Source organism: Urocampus carinirostris, chromosome 19 (assembly GCF_059441175.1).
Source record: "Urocampus carinirostris isolate Australia breed hairy pipefish chromosome 19, RoL_Ucar_1.0, whole genome shotgun sequence".
Classification (NCBI taxonomy): domain Eukaryota; kingdom Metazoa; phylum Chordata; class Actinopteri; order Syngnathiformes; family Syngnathidae; genus Urocampus; species Urocampus carinirostris.
In genome coordinates this window covers 24,154,935-24,179,275 of record NC_142367.1, presented here as the reverse complement: position 1 = coordinate 24,179,275, position 24,341 = coordinate 24,154,935, and the positions used below count along the sequence as shown (strand labels likewise).

At 42.8% G+C, this 24,341-nt stretch overlaps 1 protein-coding gene across 3 annotated transcripts in view; it reads right to left on the bottom strand.

Annotated features, from left to right (window-relative positions):
• dnmbp (dynamin binding protein) overlaps positions 1-24,341 on the bottom strand; it is a 108,516-nt gene that overhangs the window by 64,153 nt on the left and 20,022 nt on the right. For 2 of the 3 annotated variants that reach the window (XM_088324201.1, XM_088324202.1), the window contains exon 4: positions 15,434-17,350. In XM_088324201.1, coding sequence (XP_088180327.1) covers positions 15,434-17,350 — 1,917 coding nt within the window. Of the gene's footprint in view, positions 1-763; positions 2,570-15,433; positions 17,351-24,341 lie in introns of those variants that run through there. The other variant, XM_088324203.1, reaches the window with a different exon arrangement.

The following is a 24,341-nucleotide window of genomic DNA, read 5'->3' as shown; positions in this document are numbered from 1 at the left end:
AGAGTGAAAGAGAGAGAGTGGGAGAAAAGGGGTGGAAAAGAAAGAAAGAAAGACAGAAGGAGAGAAAGAGAAAGAAAGAGAGAGAAAAAGAGAGAAAGAGAGAGGGAAGGAGACAGAAAGAGAAACAAAGAGAGACAGAGAGAGAGAGAGAGAGATAGAGAGAGAAAAACATTGAAAGAGAGAGAGAGACAAAGAGAAAAGAGAGAAAAGGAAGTTAGAGCAAAAGAAGTTGAAAAGACACAGAGAGAGAAAGAGACAGAGTGGGAGAAAAGGGGTGGAAAATAAATAAAGAAAGAAAGAAAGAGAGAAGGAAAGAAAAAAAGAAAGAGAGAAGAAAAGAAAGAAAGAAAGAAAGAGAGAAGCAAAGAGTGAAGCAAAGAGAGAAGCAAAGAGAGAAGGAAAGAAAGAAGGAAATAAAGAAAGAAAAGAGAGAGAGAGAGAGAGAGATTGAGAAATACAAGTACAGTGTCTTTGAGCGAGGCAGCTGGCTTTGGCTACATCAAGTTGACCTATTTCAACCTGCAGCTTGTTTTTCTCTTGCGCTTCTCTGTTGTCTCGCGGGCCAGATTCAATCCCTTAGCGGGGCTCATCTGGCCCGCGGGCCGCCTCTTTGACACCTGTGCTCTAGAACCTTTAACGAATGGTTTATCTCTTATCAGTCTGGGGCGCTGCCTTCATTCAATCGTTTCGTGGGTATGCACTGATTGGTTTAAACATTCGAACGACACATGACATTCTGTCCCGCAATATCAAGTTTATTTACCTTTGTTTGGCTTCCCGTTGGTGGCAAAGGGTGACCTTCTCAAGGAACTCGGAGCCGTCTTCCTGTAGAAGCTGTTACGATCTAAGGAACCCACATAAACAGGCTTCCGTCCACGTTTAGGTCCCCCGTTCCCCGCGCCGGAGTCGTATCCTTTTTCCTGCTCTTGGCCGCGGTCGTATACCACGGGGTCCTCAAAAGAGCGCATCTTCCTGAGGGCCAACTTCTTGTTCTGCTCTTCCACCCACTCCTCGCAATGAGTCTTTCGCGGTTTCTTGGGATATTCCTCTTCGTGGGAGTCCACCGATAAGGAACGCAAATCCCTGAATTTCTCTCTCGGTCTGTGGTAGGGGCGGTCATCTTTCAAGTCATAGGGTTCTGTCCTGTTGTGCCCGTAGGAGTCCTGACGCTCAAAGTCCCTTCGTCTGTGTTCGGAATGTTCTTCTCTCCTGTCTTCAAATCCATCTTTGTACCTATAGTAGCGGTCCCTTTGCTTATCACTTCCACGTTCCTCCAATTCAGAGTCATACCGGCCTCTATCGGCGTACTTTTCGTCACGTCTTCTGGTATGGGCCTCCAGGTTCCTGGAACAATGTTCTTCGCGGTCATATTCATCCTCCAAACGCCGGTCGTAGTACTTCTCCTTGTATTTTCTCTCCCTATAGTAGTCTTCCTCTCCATACGGGTCTTTGTCTCTTGAGCGTTTACTCCCTTTAGTGTCATAATAACGGTCTCGAGGTTCATCTCTGCGAGGATCGTCGCAGTAGTCGTCATAGTCTTTGTACCTGGACCTGTCCCGTTCAGTGTTATGTTTACGCGAGTTGTCTCTGCCAGCGTCTTCGTAGTAGTAATCATCGTACCTGTCTGGTTCCTTGTCTCGTTGGCGATATCGCCTCTCCCCGTAGTATTCGTAGCGGTCGTTTTGTCTTTGGTCATCGTCTCTGTACCGGTGTTTTTCCCGATACTCATAGCTACGAGATTTGTCACCATTGTCACGTCTTTCGTCCTTATCCAGCTTGGCATAGCCTTCACGGCAACGTCTGTCCCTTTCCTGAGACGCTTGGTCGTAATCCTCCGGGCCTTGGTAGAAGCAATGTTTGCCCTTCCATTCAGATATCCTCACATCAAGATGACCGTCCTGTGACCCTGGATGGTAGTAAACATTCCTTCCTGGAGATTTCTGTTGCTGTTGGTTATAATCCCAGTCCGTTGGATTGCCGTGGCCTTGGGTATCCCATTGAACAGGCCAAGAAGCGGCCGCATGCGCAGGGGGAGGCTCCGCCGACCCTACGGCTATCGGGGGTCCCAGCACAGGCATCATCGGCAACGGGCAACCCGGAACTGGAACCGGGTTACCCGGCAATTGCTGCAGCTGGCCGGGAAGAGGTACTCCATAACCAGGGTATACACCTTGTTGCTGCTGAAGCTGAAGTTGGTGAAGTTGCTGTAAATATTGAAGATGTGCGACTCTCTCTCGTTCCTTAGCCCAGCCGGCATCGCCCAGCTCTTCCACGCTCTTGCCCCTTCTTACCGGCGCCTGGGGAGCAAAGTTCCAGTCCACGGGAGCAAACGTGACAGGGTTTCCGTAAACCACTGGACTCTTCATGCTCCTCGATGATTAAATCAGCCTCCCGCGGCCGATCTGTCGAAAATGATGCGTAATCCCCGGCTCCGGAGTCTGGCATTCCTTTACAAAGCGCCGTAGGAAACTCCACCTGCCCGGCATTTTGTGGAGCGACTGTCTCCAACTTGTTTTTTCGGTCTCCCCTGCACGGCCTCAGCACCTCCCAGTACTCGGCGAAACTGAATCACCCCCACCCTTCTGTCATCTAAGCGAATTGTTAGAGGCAGAGGGAGGAGGGACCATGGGAGGGGCCGGGTCGGGTTAATGATTCAGCCGAATCACATGAGTGGAGGATTATCCCAGTAGCCACTCCCATCGTTTCGATCTGCTACTACAGGAAAACATTGTTCCTGAGGACACTACTTTGATGAGGAGAAAATTCCACAGTATTACTGCGTAAAACCGAATACCTTCCTCCGATCCTCATTCCACCCTGTTAGCTTTGTTGTGCAATTTCCTGTCCATTTGGTCTTCGACGTTGTATCTAGTAGAACTTGCAGCAAAGCCCTGAACCCGTGTGGAGAGTAGTTACTATAAACAAAAAGTAGGGACCTCGTGGCCAGTGTTCCCTCTAAGCTGCGCACAAATCTAGCCAGCGCACAAACATGAGGGCTCAAAATGACTTATTAAGAAGGGACTTAGGTCAAAGTTACAGTGCATGAAGGTCAAAATACACGGGTTCCCTTGACGTTGTGTCCTAAATGCCGTATTTTGAAGTCGAACGAAGTTGAGTAAAGTTAGTAGAGTATGTCGAGAACCGGCTTCTTCGGCTCGGCTCACTAAAAAGGAATCGGCTCTTTCGGGTCCTAAACAACTCTTCAGGTTGTTTTTGCTTCTTTAATCCCAACATGACCAAATATTAAGTAAAATTATGCACAAAATGACTTAAAAGAAGGGGGAAATAGAACAAAAAAGAAAAAAATACCAAAATGAAAAAGGAGTGAAAAGCTGAGAAAAAAGAAACAAATCGAAGAGAAAAAAAGAAGGAAAAATTCAGAAAAAAGCCAGAAAAAAAGAAAAGAAAGAAACAAAAGAAAAAAGTAAATATTGAACAAAAAGAAACAGCTAGGAAAAAATAAACACAATTATATTTTTTAAAGGAATTAAAAAGAAAATAGAAAAAAGACAGGGAAAAAGAAGAAAAAGTTTGTGTTGCATTCAGATAATTTCCAATTATATGAAGTGAATCTTGTGGCCAACATTGTACTTCCACTAAAAAAATGTCATTAAATACAGTTCTGTATCTTGCAACCGACGAAATAAGCCCCCCGAAAATGTTGATATTATGCGACAAAATATATCAGGAAATAAAAAGAAATGGATATCTTGTGAAAGAATTGTAAGAAGAAACGACATTTGTAGGCCATCGTACATTCGTCAATTCCTTCAAAAGAGAAAAATCATTTTGCATTGCCTGAAACTTAGCAAAATGTCAAGTTTTGGACATGTTTGATCATGATTTAGTTGCCACACTTGGGATTGCCGTTGCTCACTGTTGTTTCAAGCGTCGCTCACCGACTTTGTGTGAACGCTCAGACCCGTAAGGAAAATGACAGGGAACATTGCTCATGGCCCACATCAAGGGCTCACAATGAGCTATTGTAGACAATTGTCCACATTCTCGGGGGCGACCTCCAACTTTTATGTGTGGGACCAAACTGAAGCCTATTCATAGAGCTTGGGTATTATACGTACCTCCCCGTGTGCTCTCAATCTCATCTTTGAAAGAGACGTGCACTCCAGGACTGGTTTAACTCAAATAGATGGGAATTAAAGGCGTCCCCGTGGGACGTGTCAATTTCCCAGCAATTTAAATACATTTTAAAAGTACCGTATTTTCCGCACTATAAGGTGCACCGGGTTATAGGGCGCACCCTGAAAAAATAGTTTTTGGTCCTATATTTGACATACATAAGACACACCGGATGATAAGGCGCTACAATGGGAACGTGGACAAAACAGTCAGATGGTTCAGTCCAACTGATTACCCCCTTAACATTCCCAAAGCTTGCAAAGACGCAAATACGTGTCGAGAACACGTGCGGATGCGGTGTCCGTACGATGTCACTCAAATGCATCGTTCCATCATTCGGAAGGTTCAAGTCTTGGGATTCAAGAAATGCCAACCATTCCTTAGTTTCTATTTTCTTTTTCGCTCGCAACTTTACTGTATATATGACAATAAACACTTGGAATTGAGTTTAATATAAAAATAAACACTCCATTCCATCCATTATCTGCACCGCTTATCACTGAAACATTGAGTTCAGTCTGAAACATGATACAGGGATAATATATATAGCCAGAGTAGCTCACCGAAGTCGTTGTGTTCATAATAATGCACAGCCAATGTCCTCTAATATCCATAAATTTAGTAAATCCAGGAGAATAAAATATTTACAAATACAAAATAGTAAAAAAATGCTTTCTGTATGCCGTCAGCCACGTGCTATACGCATTCATCTTTTTCGGCCAATTGCAGGCTTTGTTTTGCCGTTTAAGCCAATGCCAGCCTGTAAATGATAAAAAGGATCCGCCCCTTGACCTCCGAATAACTTTAGCCAATAGTGATCGATTCAACTGATGATTGACACATTGGTTAGCCAATGAAACGCCGGTAAATAAATCCCAGCATACACCGCGGACTATTTGGCGTTTGGGGGAAAATCGAGTCGGCGGCTGCTTGCTTTAGTTGCAAGACTTTGCGACTTAATATTGATCCATAAATAAGGCGCACTGTATTATAAGGCGCATGGTCAGCTTTTGAAAAAAATTAAGACTTTTAGGTGCGCCTTATAGTGCGGAAAATACGGTAGTACGTTTTCTATCGCCATGACACCAAAAGTCACCGTGGCATTTTCTATCTATCTACCTTGGTAATATCCCTCAAGAATAGAATAGAATAGACCTTTATTGTCATTGTTACAACATGGGATATATTGTGACAACGAAATTGGACGTGGCACTCCAGTTCCACATTTTATAAGGAAAACAAGAGGGGTGACCCGTTACTCCCCAAGCCTGCACAAAATTTTGTAATTTTATTCATATTTAGTTTCTCTCGTCTTTGATAGGTTGGTCGTTTTGGTTGTAATATTTCTCAGAATTCACTGTGTGAATATAACTTGTTTTTATATTCCAAAATATAAAAATCTTTCACACACACACACACACACACACACACACACACACACACACACACACACACACACACACACACACACACACACACACACACACACACACACGAAGTAACGTTTCAATAATCAGTCTAATTGCATCTCTTGTACGTTTATCAATCTTATATTCTTTTATTGTGAAAGTGCTCATGTGTGCTGTTTCTCCCTGAAGTATAATAAATCACGCCCACGTTGTGGGCGGGGTCTCTTTCCCTTGTATCAACATCACATGGAGGACGTGAGTAAAATCTGCTCTTGGGTATGATTAGATTTTAACAATATATATGTATTTTATTTGTGTAAATATGGCCACGAAATAGTCTTAATAATGATTGACTTTAACAGTCTTTTATTAGGATATTTGGTATTGGAGTAATCCAAAAGTCATTAAAAGTAATCCAGTTCAAGTAACCCTACCCAACCCTGCACTCGGGTCATGGTGACACAACACACTCTTTTGTTCAACAGCAGGGCCCGACAGCTTTCACTGGTTTACCCCTGCCGTATCATACAGGGTGCCCTGCCCATCCCTTAGAACGCGTCCAAACATCCCACTATCCTTTCAAAACACCTCTCCACTCGTTCCTATCACCAACAAGAGCTCGAGCTTCCACTAGATTTCGACCTCTTTCCTGCAGTGAACCCATAACACCATCCATCCACGTCAATGGCCGCCTTCCTCTTGGTCTCCTACCATTGACTTCTGCTCTGTAGATCTTCTTCAACATTCGCTCCTCATCCATCCTGTGTCCAAACCAACCGAGTACCCTCTTATCCACACGCTTGCTCAGTTCCACTACTATCCCTGTTCTGTTTCTCACAATTTCATTTCTCAATCTATCCAATCTTGTCACTCCTAACCAGTGTTCCCTCTAAGCTGCACGCGTGCGCAATCGCGCACGTGCGCACATTCTCAGCGCACAAGAAAATCTAGCCGGCTCACAAAAATCAGGGCTCAAAATTACTAATTAAGAAGCGACTCAAGTCAAAGTTACAGTGCATGAAGGTCAAAATACACGGGTTCCCCTGACGTTGTGTCCTAAATGTGGTAATTTGAAGTCGAGTCGAAGGAGAACGAAGTTGAGTAAAGTTAGTAGAGTTTGTCGGGGAACCGGCTTCTTCGGCTCGGCTCACTAAAAAGAACCGGCTCTTTCGGGTCCTAAACGGCTCTTCGGGTTGTTTTTGCTTCTCTCATCCCAACATGACCAAATATCATGTAAAATGATGCACAAAATGACTTAAAGGAAGGGGGGAATAGAACATAAAAGAAAAAAATACCAAAATGAAAAAGTAGTATAAAGCTGAGGGAAAAAAAAACAAAAGAGAAAAAAAGAAGGAAACATTTAGAAAAAAGTCAGAAAAAAAGAAGAAAGAAACAAAGGAAAAAAAGTAAATAGAGAAGAATAAGAAAAAAGTAACAGCTCGGAAAAAATAAACACAATGTGATTTTTTTAAAGGGAATTTAAAAAAAGGTAGGAAAAAAAACACAGAAAAAAGAAGAAAAAGTTTGTGTTGCATTCAAATCATTTCCAATGATATCAAGTGAACATTGTACTTCCACTAAAAAATGTCATTAAGTACAGTTCTGTATCTTACAACCTAAAATGTTAATATTATGCGACAAAATATATCAGGAAAAAAAAGAAATGGAGATCCTGTGAAAGAATTGAAAAAACAAATGACGTTTGTAGGCAATCGTACATGAGTCAATTCATTCAAAAGAGAAAAATAATTTTGCTTGCCGGAAACTCAGCAAAATGTAACTTCATGTCATGTTTTGGACATGTTTGATAATGATTTAGTTGCCACACTTGGGATTGCCGTTGCTCACTGTCGTTTCAAGCGTTGCTCACCCACTTTGTGTGAACGCTCAGACCCGTACGGAAAATTACAGGGAACATTGCTCCTAACATACTCCTCAAACACTTCATCTCAAAAACATTCAATTTCCTTCTTAAATCTGCATTTAGGCTCCAAATCTCTGCACCATACAACACAGTCGGCACAATCACACTCTCATACAGTCCCCTCTTAACAACCACACTCTTAATGCTCATCACTCTCCCCAGAGCATCCATTTTCACAGAATATAAAACCTGTGATAAACACCCTTCCTTTAATGGGCAAGACAGTTCCAACTATCAGTCTAAGATCCAAATCACAACCGAAACTCACAGCATTCCTACGGGCGTGTCAACTTATGCAAATTCATGTGTTACAGATTGCGTGATAAAAAGAAGTAGCGATGCCCGTGTAATTAGCTCGTGTATCACACTGTCCGCTGTCCCGCGTTTTCAGCTCGCCCGAGTTGCCAAAAGACTTAAATACGACAGAGTTATGGAAAGCCGGGAGGGGGCGGTTTCAAGAATGCAACCAGGGTTAAGGTCATGGGACTTCGACATACGTTAAAGAGAACAAAGACCTTTGCAGAACTGGGCCCGTTTACAGTCGTCCCATTTCACAACCGAGCTGCAAAATATTGGAAAAAACACACTGCGGTGAGCAATGTTCCCTGGAACTTTCCTTACGGGTCTGAGCGCTTGAAACAACAGTGAGCAACGGCAATCCCAAGCGTGGCAACTAAGTCATTGTCAAACATGTCCAAAACTTGACATCAAGTTACATTTTGCTGAGTTTCCAGCAATGCAAAATTATTTTTCTCTTTTGAATGAATGGACTCATGTACGATGGCCTACAAACGTCATTTGTTTTTACAAACCTGATCAAAATGAAGGCAAGGGGGCAAGATCTGTGTTTTTCTACAGCCTCTGAGATAATCTTGATACATTACTGTATCGTATCCCAGGAATTGTTTTGTTTTTGTTTTTACCGTACAATACTTCTTGTAGAAAGTGTTGTTTATGATTAATAGATATGTGTGCTTTATTGTATTTCAAACCAATTCTATTAAAAAATATATATATATACAAAACTGCTATTAAGTTTTAGGCCTACTTTTGCTAAAATAGAAACTATAGGCTACTGAATAGTAGCAGCTAGCATCATTGAGGCAGCTTCAAGCATAATTCTTTATTTCCTGATATATTTTGTCACATGTTAACATTTTTGGGGGCTTATTGAGTCGGTTGTACGATACAGAACTGTACTTAATCACATTTTTGAGTGGAAGTAAAATGTTGGCAACAAGATTCACTTGATATCATTGGAAATGATTTGAATGCAACACAAACTTTTTCTTCTTTTTTTTTTCTACTCTTTTTTAAATTCCTTTAAACAAAATCCCATTGTGTTTATTTTTTCCGAGCGGTTGCATTATTCTTTTTGTTCTCTATGTACTTTTTTCCTACATTTCTTTCTTTTCCTTTTTCTGGCTTTTTTTCTAAATTTTTCCTTCTTTTTTTTTCTTCCTTTTGTTTCTTTTTTTCCTCAGCTTTTCACTACTTTTTAATTTTTTTTTTAAATTTTTTTTTGGTTCTATTCCCCCATTCCTTTAAGTCATTTTGTGCAGAATTTTACATCATATTTGGTCATGTTGGGATTAAAGAAGAAAAAAACAACCCGAAGAGCCGTTTAGGACCCGAAAGAGCCGGTTCCTTTTAGTGAGCCGAGCCGAAGAAGCCGGTTCTGGACAAATTCTACTAACTTTACTCGACTTCAAAAATACCGCATTTAGGACACAACATCAGGGGAACCCGTGTATTTTGACCTTCATGCACTGTAACTTTGACTTAATTGGCTTCTTAATGAGTCATTTCGAGCCCTGATTTTTGTGCGCCGGCTAAATTTTCTTGTGTGCTGAGAATGTGCGAGCAGTGCGCAATTGGGCACTCGTGCAGCTTAGAGGGAACACTGGCTGTGAGTGGTGGAGTAACTTCAACCAAACAATAAGTTGCTTTTAGCGCTTGAAAATGTGGAATGCTCCACTCCCTGCCGAAGCACGCCAAAACACAGTGTTTGTGTGAATGACATTTGCTTTGCTGTGAACCGAGTCCGAAAAGTGAAACGTTATATGCGCGTTTTAACAAAGCGGATGTGGGGAGTCGATATCGGAGGATATTGTTTTGCAGGAAGGTGTGAGAAGAACGAGGAATGGAAACTATGATGACACTTTAACAGGTTCTCGCCTGTGGGCGGATTCCTGGTATTAAGGAATAGCATTGAACAGTAGCAGTCCAGAATGGCTCATTTCGACCATAATCGGTTCCAGAACCCTGTTCGAAAACCGATTTGTTCGATCACTGAAATCATTTTTCCCATTAAAAATAATGTATATCGTTTTAATCCGTTCCAACACCCTGAATGTTTTTCTTGAATGTTCAACGTACACATAAAGCTAACCCAGGCTAATCGTACGAAAGATTACGCTAACATAAACGTGTAAAAATAAAAAAATCAGGTCGTTTACAAGTCATTTTGCACCCGGGTCTCCGCAACAAGTGGTGAGCGGTTCATTGGAAAGGGGGCTGCGATCCAACACCCTCAATGTTGGGCTCCGTTCCAACACCCTAAACGTTTACCTTGAATGTTCAACGTAAACATAAAGCTAACCCAGGCTAATCGTACGTTTGCGTTATCGTAATCTCTATGCGCTAAAATAACAGCCGAATCATTGACACACACCGCTCACTCGATATCGAGTTTCTAGCAGTATCGTGTAGACCCTTCTATCTAGCGAGAGAGCTAACTGTGGTCATTGTGCTTGCTGTTTACATTCCACCAGATGCTAACATTAGCATAGCGCTAAATCTCCTATCTTCCTACCTGCTATCAATAAACAGCAGCTTGCACACCCCAAGGGAGCTTTTATCGTCGCCGGCGACTTTAATCGGGCATGTTTAAGGACTGTACTTCCCAAATCCATTCAATACGTGGACTGAGCAATTAGAGGAAACAACACTGGACCGTGTGTACAGTTAGATCAAACATCTAGTTGGATCCGGCCATCTCCGTCTGTCCCTCACCACCTCATACACCCCCCCTCCAGAGGAAAACAAAGCCTATACAACAAGGACAGTACAAACATCTTCTTTGTTTTCCTTATATCCTCACTCGTCAATGCCAAACCCAAGAATGAAATGCATCCTGCGAAATGTTTCTCAATCTCACTTTTAATTACCTAGCGTGCTATGACAGATCTGAACGATGCAATTATCATTCTTAAAGGTACAGTGTCTAATATATCTTTGAAAAGTTTTGTTGATTTAAAAAAGGGACAAGTATGCTCCATAAACTCATTTCATATCCTATAACACACAGGTGTTAAACAGGCGGCCCGCGGGCCAAATCAGGCCCGCTAAGGGATTGAATCCGGACCGCGAGACAACACTTAGAGAAGCACAAGAAAAAAACAAGTTGCAGGTTGAAATATGTCAACTTGATGTTGCCAAAGCCAGCTGCCTCGAACAAAGAAACTGTTCATGCGCTCTCTCTCTCTCTCTCTCTCTCTCTCTCTCTCTCTCTCTCTCTCTCTCTCTCTCTCTCTCTCTCTCTCTCTCTCTCTCTCTCTCTCTCTCTCTCTCTCTCTCTCTCTCTCTCTCTCTCTCTCTCTCTCTCTCTCTCTCTCTCTCCCTTTGTTGCTCTTTGTTTCTTTCTCTCTGTGTTTTTAATTTACTTTGCTCTAACTTCCTTTTTTCCTTTTCTCTCTTTTTCTCTCTTCTTACCTTTCGCGCTTTCTTTTCTCTTTTCTCTCCTTCTGTCTTTCTATTTCTCTTTGGATTGCTTTCCTCCTCTTCCTTTCTTTTTCCTCTCTCTCACGACTTTTTATCTCTTTTGTTTCTCACGCTCTCTCCCTCCCTCTCTATTTCTTTCTTTGTCTTGCCCTCTCTCCTTTTCCCTCCCTCTTTCTCTTATTTATCTCTCTTTTTCTTTCTCTTGAATCTACTAGTCAGAACAAACATTCTGTCGGGGGCCTATCGTGTGGCCCCCTAGTTAAAATGAGTTTGACACCCCTGCTATAACATTTTAGCTAAATCTAATTCTCAATGTCTGTTTAGTGCCTGCTTGCTCGTGGTACAAAAACCGTTTCATTCAGTGAACAAAAAAAACAAAAAACACGTAAAAATACATGTTTTTAGAATGTGGGAGGAAATTGGGCAACCCCACCCACTCGTTCCCTGGTACGGCTTCAACTCAGTTATGCTTTAAATCAATCAACCACAAGTTGTGGTTGGGTAGGGTTACTTGAACTGGATTACTTTCAATGACTTTTGGATTACTCCAATATCTAATATGCTAATAAAAGACAAAAGAAACTAAATAGGAATCAAATGACAAAATTTTGTGCAGACTTGGGGAGTAATGGAATACACGGAACAGCAAAAATGATGTTGGCAAGCTGTTTGGATTCATTTTCATTTGGTTTTTGTTGCAATTTATGTTAATTTTGCCGGAGATCAAAGCCAGGAGAGAAAGCTTACCACGTGTTGTGAGTCATCATTTCATTCAGATTTACCGTAAATTCCGGACTATAAGCCGCTACTTTTTTCCCTGACTATCAACCCTGCGGCTTATTCAGTGATGCGGCCAATTTATGTCATTTTTCTAACGGCCGCTAGCAGCGCTCGCGTGTTGCTACCATTAACTGCCCTGTCAAAGCTATATTATTATTATTAAAGCTTTGAAAACTCTCTGGGTGTACCGTCTTTCTTTATAAATATGTGTAACCCGTGTATAATATGTATTTGCAACTGTATATTTTTGTCATGTATTTATTTGTATTTATTTTAGACACTCATTCTGATATGTTTTGAACGGGTGAACGAAAAATGAGGGGCGGAACAAACGCGGTGTGCCGAGTTTAAGTGGGGACCGCTAAAGGTGAGGGACAGACAAGGAAAGAAGAGGGGGTAAAAAGTTGGTGAAAGAAAAAGGAGTTGCGTGAGTAAATGTGTTCATCTGATATATTTTTCCCACCCTTTGAAAATATACACTTTTTTCCTTGGATTACTTTCAACGGGACCCGGACTCTGCAGGTCTGCATCAAACCTTAAGTACCGGTATCATTTTCCCGGCTGTGATTTTTGGACTGTGGACTTTAATGAAAGACATTTAGTTTTAATCGCGGGACTTGAAGTCGGGTTTGGGTTAATTTTGTGTTTGTGTTACATTTTTAAATGTGGTGGGTGCGGCTTATAATCAGGTGCGCTCTATAGTCCGGAATCTACGGTAGTTTCTTTTGTCTTTGATTAGCATATTTGGCATTGGAGTAATCCAAAAGTAATTGAAAGTAATCCAGTTAAAGTAACCCTACCCAACCCTGACCACAACACAATAGTCGCAGAAATCTGGATTTTCCGACTGACACGTTGCATATATCGGTCAGAGATTGATGAAGTCATAGAAATTGAAAAATCATTTTACAACACAACGTTCCTTTCATAATTTTTGTTAGTTTACTTATCCAGGTTCGAGTTTTTGTCCGCACGCCAAACTCGGCCAACGAGATCTCGTTGTGTAGTGAAAGGAAGTCCGTCTTTCTTTAGAGAACCGGCTTTTTTGGCTCAACTCATTAAAAAGAGCCGGCTCTCAAACGGCTCACTTGCTTTGATGATTGATATAACGAATTATGTTGTATAAAGAAGTTAAGTCAGGTCAAGTCGAGTCATTTTTATTTGTGACGCCCTTAATCACAAAGAGTCTCAAAGGGCTTCACAGGTTATTACACAGACTATTTTTTCAGACTATTATGACACCATCCCCTGATCTGGAACCAACATGAGGGCAAGGAAAAACTCAAAAAACCTCAACATGAGGAAAATGAAAATGAAAAGGAGAAAAGGAATTAAGAATTTGATGATTAAAACTGAATGAATATATAGATTTATATGATATATTTGTCGCCGATTTACGATTTCAACCTCGAAAACACTCAATTTTGGGGAGCCATAGATCTCTGTTGGGACCCAGAGATTTATGACCCATCACTTTTCACAGCTCAAATGAACACTGTATATGTTTGGAAAGCCGTGTTCTAATAATGCACCATAGGAGGCTCAATAGCAGTAACTATCAAAAACTGATTGTCTAAAATACTTCCTACCTTCCAATCCGCTGGATGAGGGTCCAAAGAGAAATGCCAGGGGCCGCGTTATGGTCCCCCACAACCACACTTTGGGTCCCTTGCCGATACGGGTCATGTTCTGCTCTTAACAAACCTCATGCGAGTCTTCCAGTATCTGTTTTTAGTCCACTTATACAGTGAGTAGAGATGAGGGGAGTTGGGCAACAGGGGCCCAGACTCACACTATGTGAATTTGGTACCTAGGTGACAACACGTGGAGCTGCCTCATGGACTGCCAACCCGAAAACTAAAGGACAAGGCTTAAGACACACTTCTATTCCAAAGCTTATGATTGATGCCCACCTCATATTCTGTATTGTCCTGTCTTTTTTTGACTGCCTGCCTGGTGGTGATACGAAGGAGAAGGACGATTTGAGATGAGTCAGCGTTTGACCTGAAGCATGTGAACGCCTGCATGGACCAGCTGGCAGAGATGGGAAGCTGCGTCGTGGCCATCTAAGACTTTCTGGACTAGTTTACAGGCTGGGAGCTTCGCTGCTGTCATGGACTTTCCGGACAAATTTTCAACTAGTTACCTAGTGTTTACTATGTTTGAGTACTGTAATGCTAAATGTAATTCACCCTGGTCATCCTGAGAGGGGGATGACACTTCTGGGGTCCCTTCTCGGGGTTTCTCTTTTTCCTCACGCTGAGGTTTTGAGTTGTTCCTTGCCCGCATGTTGGTTTAAGATCAGGTCATTGTGTCATTGTAATCCTGTGCAGTCCTTTGAGACATTTTTGTGATTAAGGGCGTCATAAATAAACTTGACTTGACAAAGCCGACTGTACTTCCTCAGAAGGCTGGCGTCCTTCAACATCTGCAAAAAGCTCCTACAAATGCTCCATGAGACTGTTGTGGCAAGCGCCCTCTTCTATGAGGCAGCGCTAAGAAGAAGGATGCCTCTCGTCTTAATAAACTGGTGAGGAACGCGAGCTCTGTTGTGGGCAGAGAGACGGACAGACTGACAACTGTGGCGGAGAGACTGGCACTGAACAAGCTGCGGTCAATTATGGACGATCCATCACATCCACTACACAGCATCATCTCCAAACAGAAGAGCAGCTTCAGCGACAGACTGCTGTCACAGTCTTGTTCCACGGACAGACTGAGGAGATCATTTCTTGCTAATGACCTGAGGCTCTTTAACTCCACCCGGGGGAGTAAAAGCCCACATTTAACCCCACATTTGCATGTTACCGTGTATTTTCCGTAGCACTATTTAAATACTCTATATCAACACGTTATATTGGGTATTTTTGTATTCTATATCTTTTATTTTATGATTTTATTTTTCAAAACCAGCTCGGTGGCTTGGGGGTATGGCGCCTGCCCTGAGACTGGGAGGTTGTGGTTCAATCCTCGGCCGAGTCATACCTAAGACCTAAACATTCGTACCAGTTGCCTCCCTGCTTGGCGTTCAGCATTAGGGGTTGGAATTGGGGGGTTTGCTCACCTAATGACTCCCAACACCTCAGTTGGGTTGAGCGATGGGGCTGGGAATCCCCTCCTGTTAATCAATTTCCCAAAAAGAGTCAGAAATGACTCTAGCTACCTCCCACTAGGGGGATATGGCTCCGGTATATATATATAATATATTTCAAAACAAAGTAAAGTATCTATCCATCATCACGGCTCCACGGATACAAATACAAAATGGTACATCGAATCAAGAAAGAATCGGCCAGGCTCCGAGACTAGCCAAATACCGACTCCCACAAGCCCTACCTCGAAAAGTTTTTTGAACATGGTACCCGAAGATGACCTATTGGTTTTTTGGTCACCACAAACTTTTGCGAGCGAATCATTCCGAAATATGATGTATAATGAGAACATTCAAAATCTTACTTACCTAGCAGTTGCTGCTGCTCCAAGGCCAGAGTCTCCAACGTGTAATTACAGAACTCCAGGTTCTCCATGACCTGCACGCGAGCCGTCTCGTCCTCTTCTTCTTCAAGCATGGCTCGGAGCTCCTCGGCGGTGCGAGCATACGCGTCCATGGCGCTCTCCACCTCTTGGAGACGTAGCAACAGCTGGTAATTCTCTTCTCGGTCCAGCTCCGTCTCAGGATCCTTCTTGGATTCCGGCTGGAATTGGAGGTCAGGGTCCTGGGTGCTCGCCAGGCCGAAGGGATCTTCTTGCCCTTCGATTGTTTGCTCGTGGTCAGAAAGGTTGACGATCGGTTCATCGGGGGCAAAGAAAATCGGGTTGTCGTCGTGAGAAGGGTTTGGCGTCGGCCTCGGAGTCGGTGGAGGTGGACGTAAAGCCGGGCGGGCCGGTCTGTCCGCGGGACGAGCGACTTGCGGCCGAGGGGGCGGAGGACGAAGGGTTCTGCGTCTTTCCAAAGAGGAAGGAGCCGAGTTGAACCCCAGAGAATGCGAGGACCCTCGGATGATGTCCTTCTCGTCCTTGAAGCCCAAGATGGAAAAGTGTCTGGAGTGAGGTTGCCGGTTCGGCTCCGCCAAAGGGCTGTTGTCGCTGCCTGTGAGGCTCTTCTCAAATTCCCACAGCTGTTGGGACAGTTTGGCCTCTAAATCGCCAGCTGAGGTCAGCAAAGCGTCCAAAGTGAAGGACGACGGAATGAAGCCGTTGGAGCCGGAGCGCGGGTTCTGCTGGGGACCATGCGAAAGGCTCTCAGCGTCACCGACGCTCAGCTTGCTTTTGTGGTTCTCCACCAGGTTTAACAACGCTTGGACGCAATTCCCTGAGGGCCACTGGCAGCTTTGAGGGTCGTTTGACCAACCAGAACGAGTGCTTGGAAGAGTTAAGCTATGAGATAACTTTTGTTGAGGTCGGTTGATCCCGTTCGTGTGGTTGGTCAATTTTGCATCGCTACGGTTGATTTGGCTACGTGCCGGTAGGCTTGGTCTCGGAGGAGGGAGTCTAGGTCGAACAGGTGGCATTGATCTGGGTCTTTCAGGTTTTTGATGTCCTGAACCAGGAGGTCTTTCGGAGTCAATCTCGATTCCGTTCTGATCCATGTTCATCTTACTTTTACGGTCCTCATTTCTCTCAAAGTAGTCCAAATCCCATACTGTCCGATCTTCGTAAGAAGTTACATGATCTTTCCCGTTGGAAAACAAAGGACTGGTGGTGTGTTGTGCATCTGGTTCATTGCGATTTCCCTCCCCTCGCGTTTCCGCGCCATCGTCTTCCATCTTGACAAACCGATACGGGAAGATTCCACGCCGTCCTTTCAGTTCCCCCTCCAGCCAACCGTCCTCCAATGTGTTTAAGATACGTATCCGGTCGCCCACATCAAAGTCCAACTCTCCAGGCTCAATGGCTCGGAATTCATAGACCGCCACACCATACGCAGCCCCTTCCACCCTTTCTTCATCTTCTTGGACTGACTCCGTCTCCGCCCCATCTTCCTTTGTCGAATCCTCCTGAGGGGATCGTAAAGGATTCAGGAGCTCCACAAACCCCTCCGGGAAGATGCCCCTGCGGCCGTTCAGTTCGCCCTCGAACCAGCCCGGCTCGGGCAGCCCGGTGATGACGATCAAGTCCCCCTGGCGGAAGTCCAGCTCCTCGTTGAGCTGGGCGTGAAGACTCATGAGAGCCCGGGCCTGGCCCAGACCATGCGCCGGGAGCTCTGAGGCCTGAGCCAGGGCGGAGCGCTCGGAAAGCTGACGGGACCGGCTTGATAAGTTCAGTTCCTTCACGCAGGACCTGGGGAAGACCCCCCGAATTCCTCGGGCGTTCCAGCCGCCAAGCCAGGATTCCCCGAGGTCCATGGACTCCCCCCTCTCTCCTACCACCACATCGCCTGTCGAAACACCAAAAAAATGGCAAAACTTAAGCACTTTCTAATCCAGAGTCTTGTATCTGGAATTGCTTGTATCTTGAGTAAATTGACCTCATAGAAAATAATGTAAATACAACTAATTGGTTCCCAGCCTCCCAAAATCTTAAAAGTTAACCCTAAAAAGCTAGAAAACAAATGTTCCTGATCACTAAAAACACACTTGAATATAAATGTAAAATATCATCAATAATATATAATAATATCCTATATAATCCACTTAGGGCACAGGTGTCAAACAGGCGGCCCGCGGGCCAAATCAGGCCCGCTAATGGATTGAGTCCGGCCCGCGAGACAACACTCAGAGAAGCGCAAGAGAAAAACAAGCTGCAGGTTGAAATATGTCAACTTAATGTTGCCAAAGCCAGGTGCTTCGAACAAAGAAACTGTATTTATTTATTTATTTATTCTCTCTCTCTCTCTCTCTCTCTTGTCTCCTCTCTCTTTCTCTTTCTCTCTTGTCTCCTCTCTCTCTCTCTTTCTCTCTTGTCTCCTCTCTCTCTTTCTCTCTTGTCTCCTCTCTCTCTCTTTCTCCTCTCTCTCTTTCTTTTTGTCTCCTCTCTCTCTCTTGTCTTCTCTCTCTCTCTCTCTTGTCTCCTCTCTCTCTCTCTCTCTCTTGTCTCCTCTCTCTCTTGTCTCCTCTCTCTCTCTCTCTCTCTGCATCTATCTTCACATCTCTCTCTCTCTCTCTGCATCTGTCTCTAGAGCTCTCTCTCTCTCTCTCTCTGCATCTGTCTCTACATCTCTCTCTCTCTCTGCATCTGTCGCTACATCTCTCTCTCTCTCTCTGCATCCGTCTCTACATCTCTCTCTCTCTCTCTGCATCTGTCTCTACATCTCTCTCTCTCTCTGCATCTGTCTCTACATCTCTGTCTTTCTCCGTCTCTCTCTCTCTACATTTCTGCCTTGTCTCTCTGTTTACCTCTCTCCGCATCTCTTTCACTCTCTGCATCTGTCTCTACATCTCTCTCTCTCTCTCCCTCTCTCTTTTCTACCCCTTTTCTCCCACTCTCTGTCTCTGTCTCTTTCATTCTCTTTGTCTCTCTTCCTTTGTTGCACTTTGTTTCTTTCTCTCTCTGTCTCTTCTTAACTTCTTTTACTCTAACTTCCTTTTTTCCTTTTCTCTCTTTTCTCTTTCTCTCTTCCTACCCTTTGCCCTTTATTTTCTCTTTTCCCTCCCTCTGTCTTTCTATTTCTCTCTGGATTTCTTTCTTCCTCTCCCTTTCTTGTCCCCCTCTCTCATGACTTTTTATCTCCATTGTTTCTCACGCTCTCTCCCTCTCTGTTTTTCTTTTTGTCCCGCCCTCTCTCCTTTTGCCTCCCTCTTTCTCTTCTTTCTTTATCTCTCTTTCTCTTGAATCTACTCGTCCGGCCCCCGACAGAATGTTTGTTCTATCGTGTGGCCCCCGAATTAAAATGAGTTTGACACCCCTGTCTTACGGGGTGTTGAAGCTTCAATAGGACAATGCCATATAAACTAAAGTCAGCTGACGTTAATAACGAGGGAAAAATTGCAAGTGAGGACACCAGAGAGCCGTGCCAGCGTCGTTTTTCAGCAGACTTGTTGAGAAAACATGGTAACAATTTTAAGCATTTACGAGAACTTCACCCAAATTTGAAGCACTTTCCTAACCTTTAGAACAAATCTTTACAATTCAAGCGTCTTCGAGGATTTCAAGCACCCGTACGAACCATGTAATACAAGGGGTCTCGAACTTGCGGCCCAGGGGCCAATCGCAGCCCGCAGGGAGACATTTTGAAAGGACCGTGTAGTATAAAGAGTCTTCCAGTGGTAAAATAAATAGATTACCGTAAATTCCGGACTATAAGCCCCTACTTTTTTCCCAAACGTTCAACCCTGCGGCTTATTCAGTGATGCGGCCAATTTATGTCATTTTTCTAACAGCCGCCAGCGGCGCTCGAGTACCAAAGGTAAAATTTAGACCGGTGGAATATATGCGCCGAGGAAGACTGCAACTTCTTAGCTTGTGCACAGATTAAATTAGCGTAGACATATCCTCACCATGCAAATTGCAATTAAAAAGGCACATGACGTAGCTTTCGAGCTAAATGCAAGTGTGTTGCTAGCGTGTTTCTGAATAAGGGAGCGTGGGACGACGTCTATATGACAAAGTCTCTTTCCCATACTGAAGGAAGACGACTTTGACGACGTCAGTTATAAGGAGGAAGATGAGGATGGTTTATCGCGATTTCTACAAGTACCGCATAATTTTTTTAACAGACTCGTTTGCTGTGTTGCGAGCGTGTTCCTAGTAGCGTTTTGCTACCCTTCACAGGCACAGTTTGAGATCAAAGTTATAATATTATTATGAAAGTTTTAAAAAACTCTCTCGGTGTACCGTCTTTCTTTGTAAATATGTGTCACCATGTATAATATGTATTTGCAATGTATATTTTTGTAATGTATTTATTTTAGAAACTTATTCTGGTTATCCACGGGTGAATCAAAAACGGGGGCTGATGGGAAGTGGAGTAAAGGTGAGACGTGTTTGTGGACGCAGCGGACAATAGTGGATATATATTTTTCCCACCCTTACCTTTGGAAATATACTTTTTTTTCCTTGGATTATTTTCAACAGGACCCGGACTCTGCAGGTCTGTATCAAACGTCAAGTACCGGTATCATTTTCCGTTCATTTGGCCGGCTGTGGTTTTTGGACTGTATACTTTATAATCAGTTACAGTCGTGGATCGGGTTAGGGTTAATTTTGGGATTGTGTTGCTTTCTATTAATGTGGGCGCATGCGGCTTATGTACATGTGCGGCTTATGTAGGTGCAAAAGCGGTCATCCTCTCAAAATGTGGTGGGTGCGGCTTATAATCAGGTGCGCTCTATAGTCCGGAGTTTACGGTAATTGAAGGAATAATCATTGTATGCATTTAATTTCCATAAGATGGGCTAATTGTATGCAATCGTACTGCTAAAAAAGTACCAATACAAAACCCAGAACCGTTTTATTTTTTTTCCACACTTTCCTTTTTTTACGTCTATTTTCCTGTCTCCTCATCCTTCTTTTCCTCATTATTTTTCTTGTATATCTTCTTTCTTTTTGAAAATAATAGAAAGAAAATGGTGTTTTGTAGTCACTTGGAGTCTCCGTTGTTCTTCCTTGTGCTTTTTAGCACTTTTTTCGATGCACTACACAATACAGTGACATCTAGTGGTCAGGTACTACCCAGCCAAATTCTGGGTTCATTACGATTGATTTTCATATTAATTTTAGATTATTTTTTTTTTTTTTAGAATTAGCATTTTTTGTTAAAAGTCCATTAGAGCCAAATTTCATTTTAGAGGTTTTCTGGTGAAAGACCCGATTGGGCCCTAACCTCATCCGGACCCTAGCTTGGACGGCTCCCAGGTAAATCGAGTTTGAAACCCCTGCTGTAATGACTCATTTACCTTAAATTCCGGACTATAGAGCGCACCTGATTATAAGCCGCACACACCACATTTTAGGGGGAAAACCGATTTTGTACATACACGAGCCGCACCTGTATATAAGCCGCATGCGCCCACATTACAACATGTAACTCAATCACAAAAGTAACCCAAACCCGACTTTGAGTCCCGCGATTGTAACTGAATATAAAGTACACAGTCCAAAAACCACAGCCGGCACAATGAACGGAAAATGATACCGGTACTTAAGGTCTGATGCAGACCGGCAGAGTCCGGGTCCCGTTGAAAGTAATCCAAGGAAAAAAAATGTTACAAAAATATACAGTTGCAAATACATATTATACATGGTTACACATGTTTACAAAGAAAGACGGTACGCCGAGAGAGTTTTCAAAGCTTTAATAATAATATTATAACTTTCATCCCAAACCGTGACTGTGACAGGTAGCAACACGCTATTAGCAACACGCTCGCACAACAGTTAACGGGTCTGTTAAAAAAACATACCGTACAAGTAGAAATCACGGTAAACCGTCTTCATTTTCCTCTTTATAAAAATGACATAAATCGGCCGCATCACTGAATAAGCCGCAGGGTTGAACGTTTGGGAAAAAAGTAGCGGCTTATAGTCCAGAATTTACGGTAATTAAAAGCCTGGATCTGTCAATGGCATCAAGTAAAACCAAGATTCTTTATGAAACATTTACATTTTTACTCGCGAGAAATAATATTTAGAAACAGCTAAAACAGTAAAGTAACTTTTACTCGATTACTTGGTATCAGAAAAACACAAATTTCATTTACAAAGCCTATTTATCCACTTCATTGTTGATTTACAGCGAGAAGTTACGGGGGCCACATTCCGAAGGTCCTGCCAACTCCGCCTCCCATTGTGTCCGAGGGTAAAACTGGGACAAGAGGAGCGTGGAAATTCCTACTGGCTCTAAACGTGCCACAGACAGGCACTGTGTGAGGATGACTTTTTATTATACAGGAAATCTCATTTTGGAGAACAAAATACCGTAAATTCCGGACTATAAGCCGCTACTTTTTTCCCTAACTTTCAACCCTGCGGCTTATTCAGTGATGCGGCCAATTTATGTCATTTTCCTAGCGGCCGCTAGCGGCGCTCGAGTGTTGCTACCATTAACTGCCCTGTCAAAGCTACATTATTATTATTATTAAAGCTTTGAAAACTCTCTCGGTGTACCGTCTTTCTTTGTAAATATGTGTAACCCATGTATAATATGTATTTGCAACTGTATTTTTTTGTAATGTATTTATTTTAGACACTTATTCTGATATGTTTTGCACGTGTGAACGAAAAAGGAGGGGCGGAACAAACGCGGGGTGCCGAGTTTGAGTGGGAACCGCTAAAGGTGAGGGACAGACAAGGAAAGAAGAGGGGGTAAAAACCCTTACCTTTGGAAATATACACTTTTTTCCTTGGATTACTTTCAACGGGACCCGGACTCTGCAGGTCTGCATCAAACATTAAGTACCGGTATCATTTTCCGTTCATTTTGCCGGCTGTGATTTTTGGACTGCGGACTTTAATGAAGGACAATTAGTTTCAATCGCTGGACTTGATGTCGGGTTTGGGTTAATTTTGTGCTACATGTTTAAATGTGGGCGCATGCGGTTTATATACAGGTGCGGCTTGTGTATGTACAAAATCGGTTTACCTCTTAAAATGTGGTGGGTGCGGCTTATAATCAGGTGCGCTCTATAGTCCGGAATTTACGGTACAAAACTTATTTTTCTAGGTCACTAATACAATAAGATCTTAATAGCGGTTTACCCCACTTTTTTTGGCATTTGTTGAATTTGATCAAAGTATTGAAACATACTTTAATTTTCGAATGATGTCATGAAATTAAACTTGAAGTACTCTAAAACGGAGTAGTCCCCAATGTTCCCTGTAATTTTCCTTACGGGTCTGAGTGTTCACACTAAGTCAATGAGCAACGCTTGAAACAACAGTGAGCAACCATAATCCCAAGTGTGGCAACTACCGTAAATTCCGGACTATAGAGCGCACCTGATTATAAGCCGCACCCACCACATTGTAAAGATTTTGCTGAGTTTCCGGTAATTCAAAAGAATTAGTCGGTTGCACGATACACAACTGTATTTAATCCAAATTTTTTAGTGGCAAGTACAATGTTGGCAACAAGATTGACTCGGTATAATTGGAAATTATTTGAATGCAACACAAACTTTTTCTTCTTTTTCCCTGTTTTTTCCATTTTTTTAATTCCTTTAAAAAAAATCTCATTGTGTTTATTTTTTCCGAGCTGTTACTTTTTTTCCTTTTTTTTTTTCTGGCTTTTTTCTGAATTTTTCCTTCTTTTTTCTCTTCCCTTTGTTTCTTTTTTTTTCTCAGCTTTTCACTCCTTTTTCCATTTTGGTATTTTTTTTCTTTTTTGATCTATTCCCCCCTTCCTTTAAGTCATTTTGTGCATCATTTTACATGATATTTGGTCATGTTGGGATGAAAGAAGCATAAACAACCTAAAGAGCCGTTTAGGACCCGAAAGAGTCGGTTCCTTTTAGTGAGCCGAGCCGAAGAAGCCGGTTCTCGAAAAACTGCGCTGGATAGATTTTCTTGTGCGCCGAGAATGTGTGGGCAGTTCGCGATTGCGCATGCGAGCAGCTTAGAGGGAACATTGGTAGTCCAGAATGTGCTGCATCAAAGTTAGTCATTTTGATTGGAGGCTTATATACAGTCGCTAATACACATACAGTATGTGTTGCATTCAATACGAGGCTTATATAGGAATTTTAATATTTAGCAGCTTCAGACGAATGAATTGTGTTTTGTTTGTATTCCAATATGGCGACCCCTGGCCAAAACATTCAATAAATAAATGACAGAAATAGAACTATTCCAAAGAATATAAACACACACAAAAAAGATGAGTTCTTTGGGCTCACTACTGTTGTCAGTTTAGCATTTGGGGCCATCTAGTGGGGAGTTTGGGGAAGTAGTCTTAAGAAGTTCCTCTTTCCATTTACTGTGATATTAAAACGTGAAATCATAGAAAACGTGGCCATAATATTGTCGCAATGAGGTACAAAAGACGAATTCCAGAATAAAAAGAGGGGAATAGAACAAAAAAGAAAAAAAATACCAAAATGAAAAAGTAGTGTAAAGCTGAGAAAAAAGAAACTAAAAATAAGCCTCATATCAAAATGACTAATTTCGATGCAGCACATTCTGTGGAGAGTCATGCACCACGGGACTAGTCAATGTTCCCTCTAAACTGCGCGCGTGCGCAATCGTTGCACTGCCCGTACATTCTCAGCGCACAAGAAAATCTAGCCGGCAGTTTTTCGAGAACCGGCTTCTTCGGCTCGGCTCACTAAAAGGAACCGGCTCTTTTGGGTGCTAAACGGCTCTTCGGGTTGTTTTTGCTTTTTTCATCCCAACATGAGCAAATATGATAATAATAATAATAATAATAATAATTTCCTTGTATTGTCATTCTGTGTAACAATGTACACAGAACGAAATGTCGATTGCACCTGACC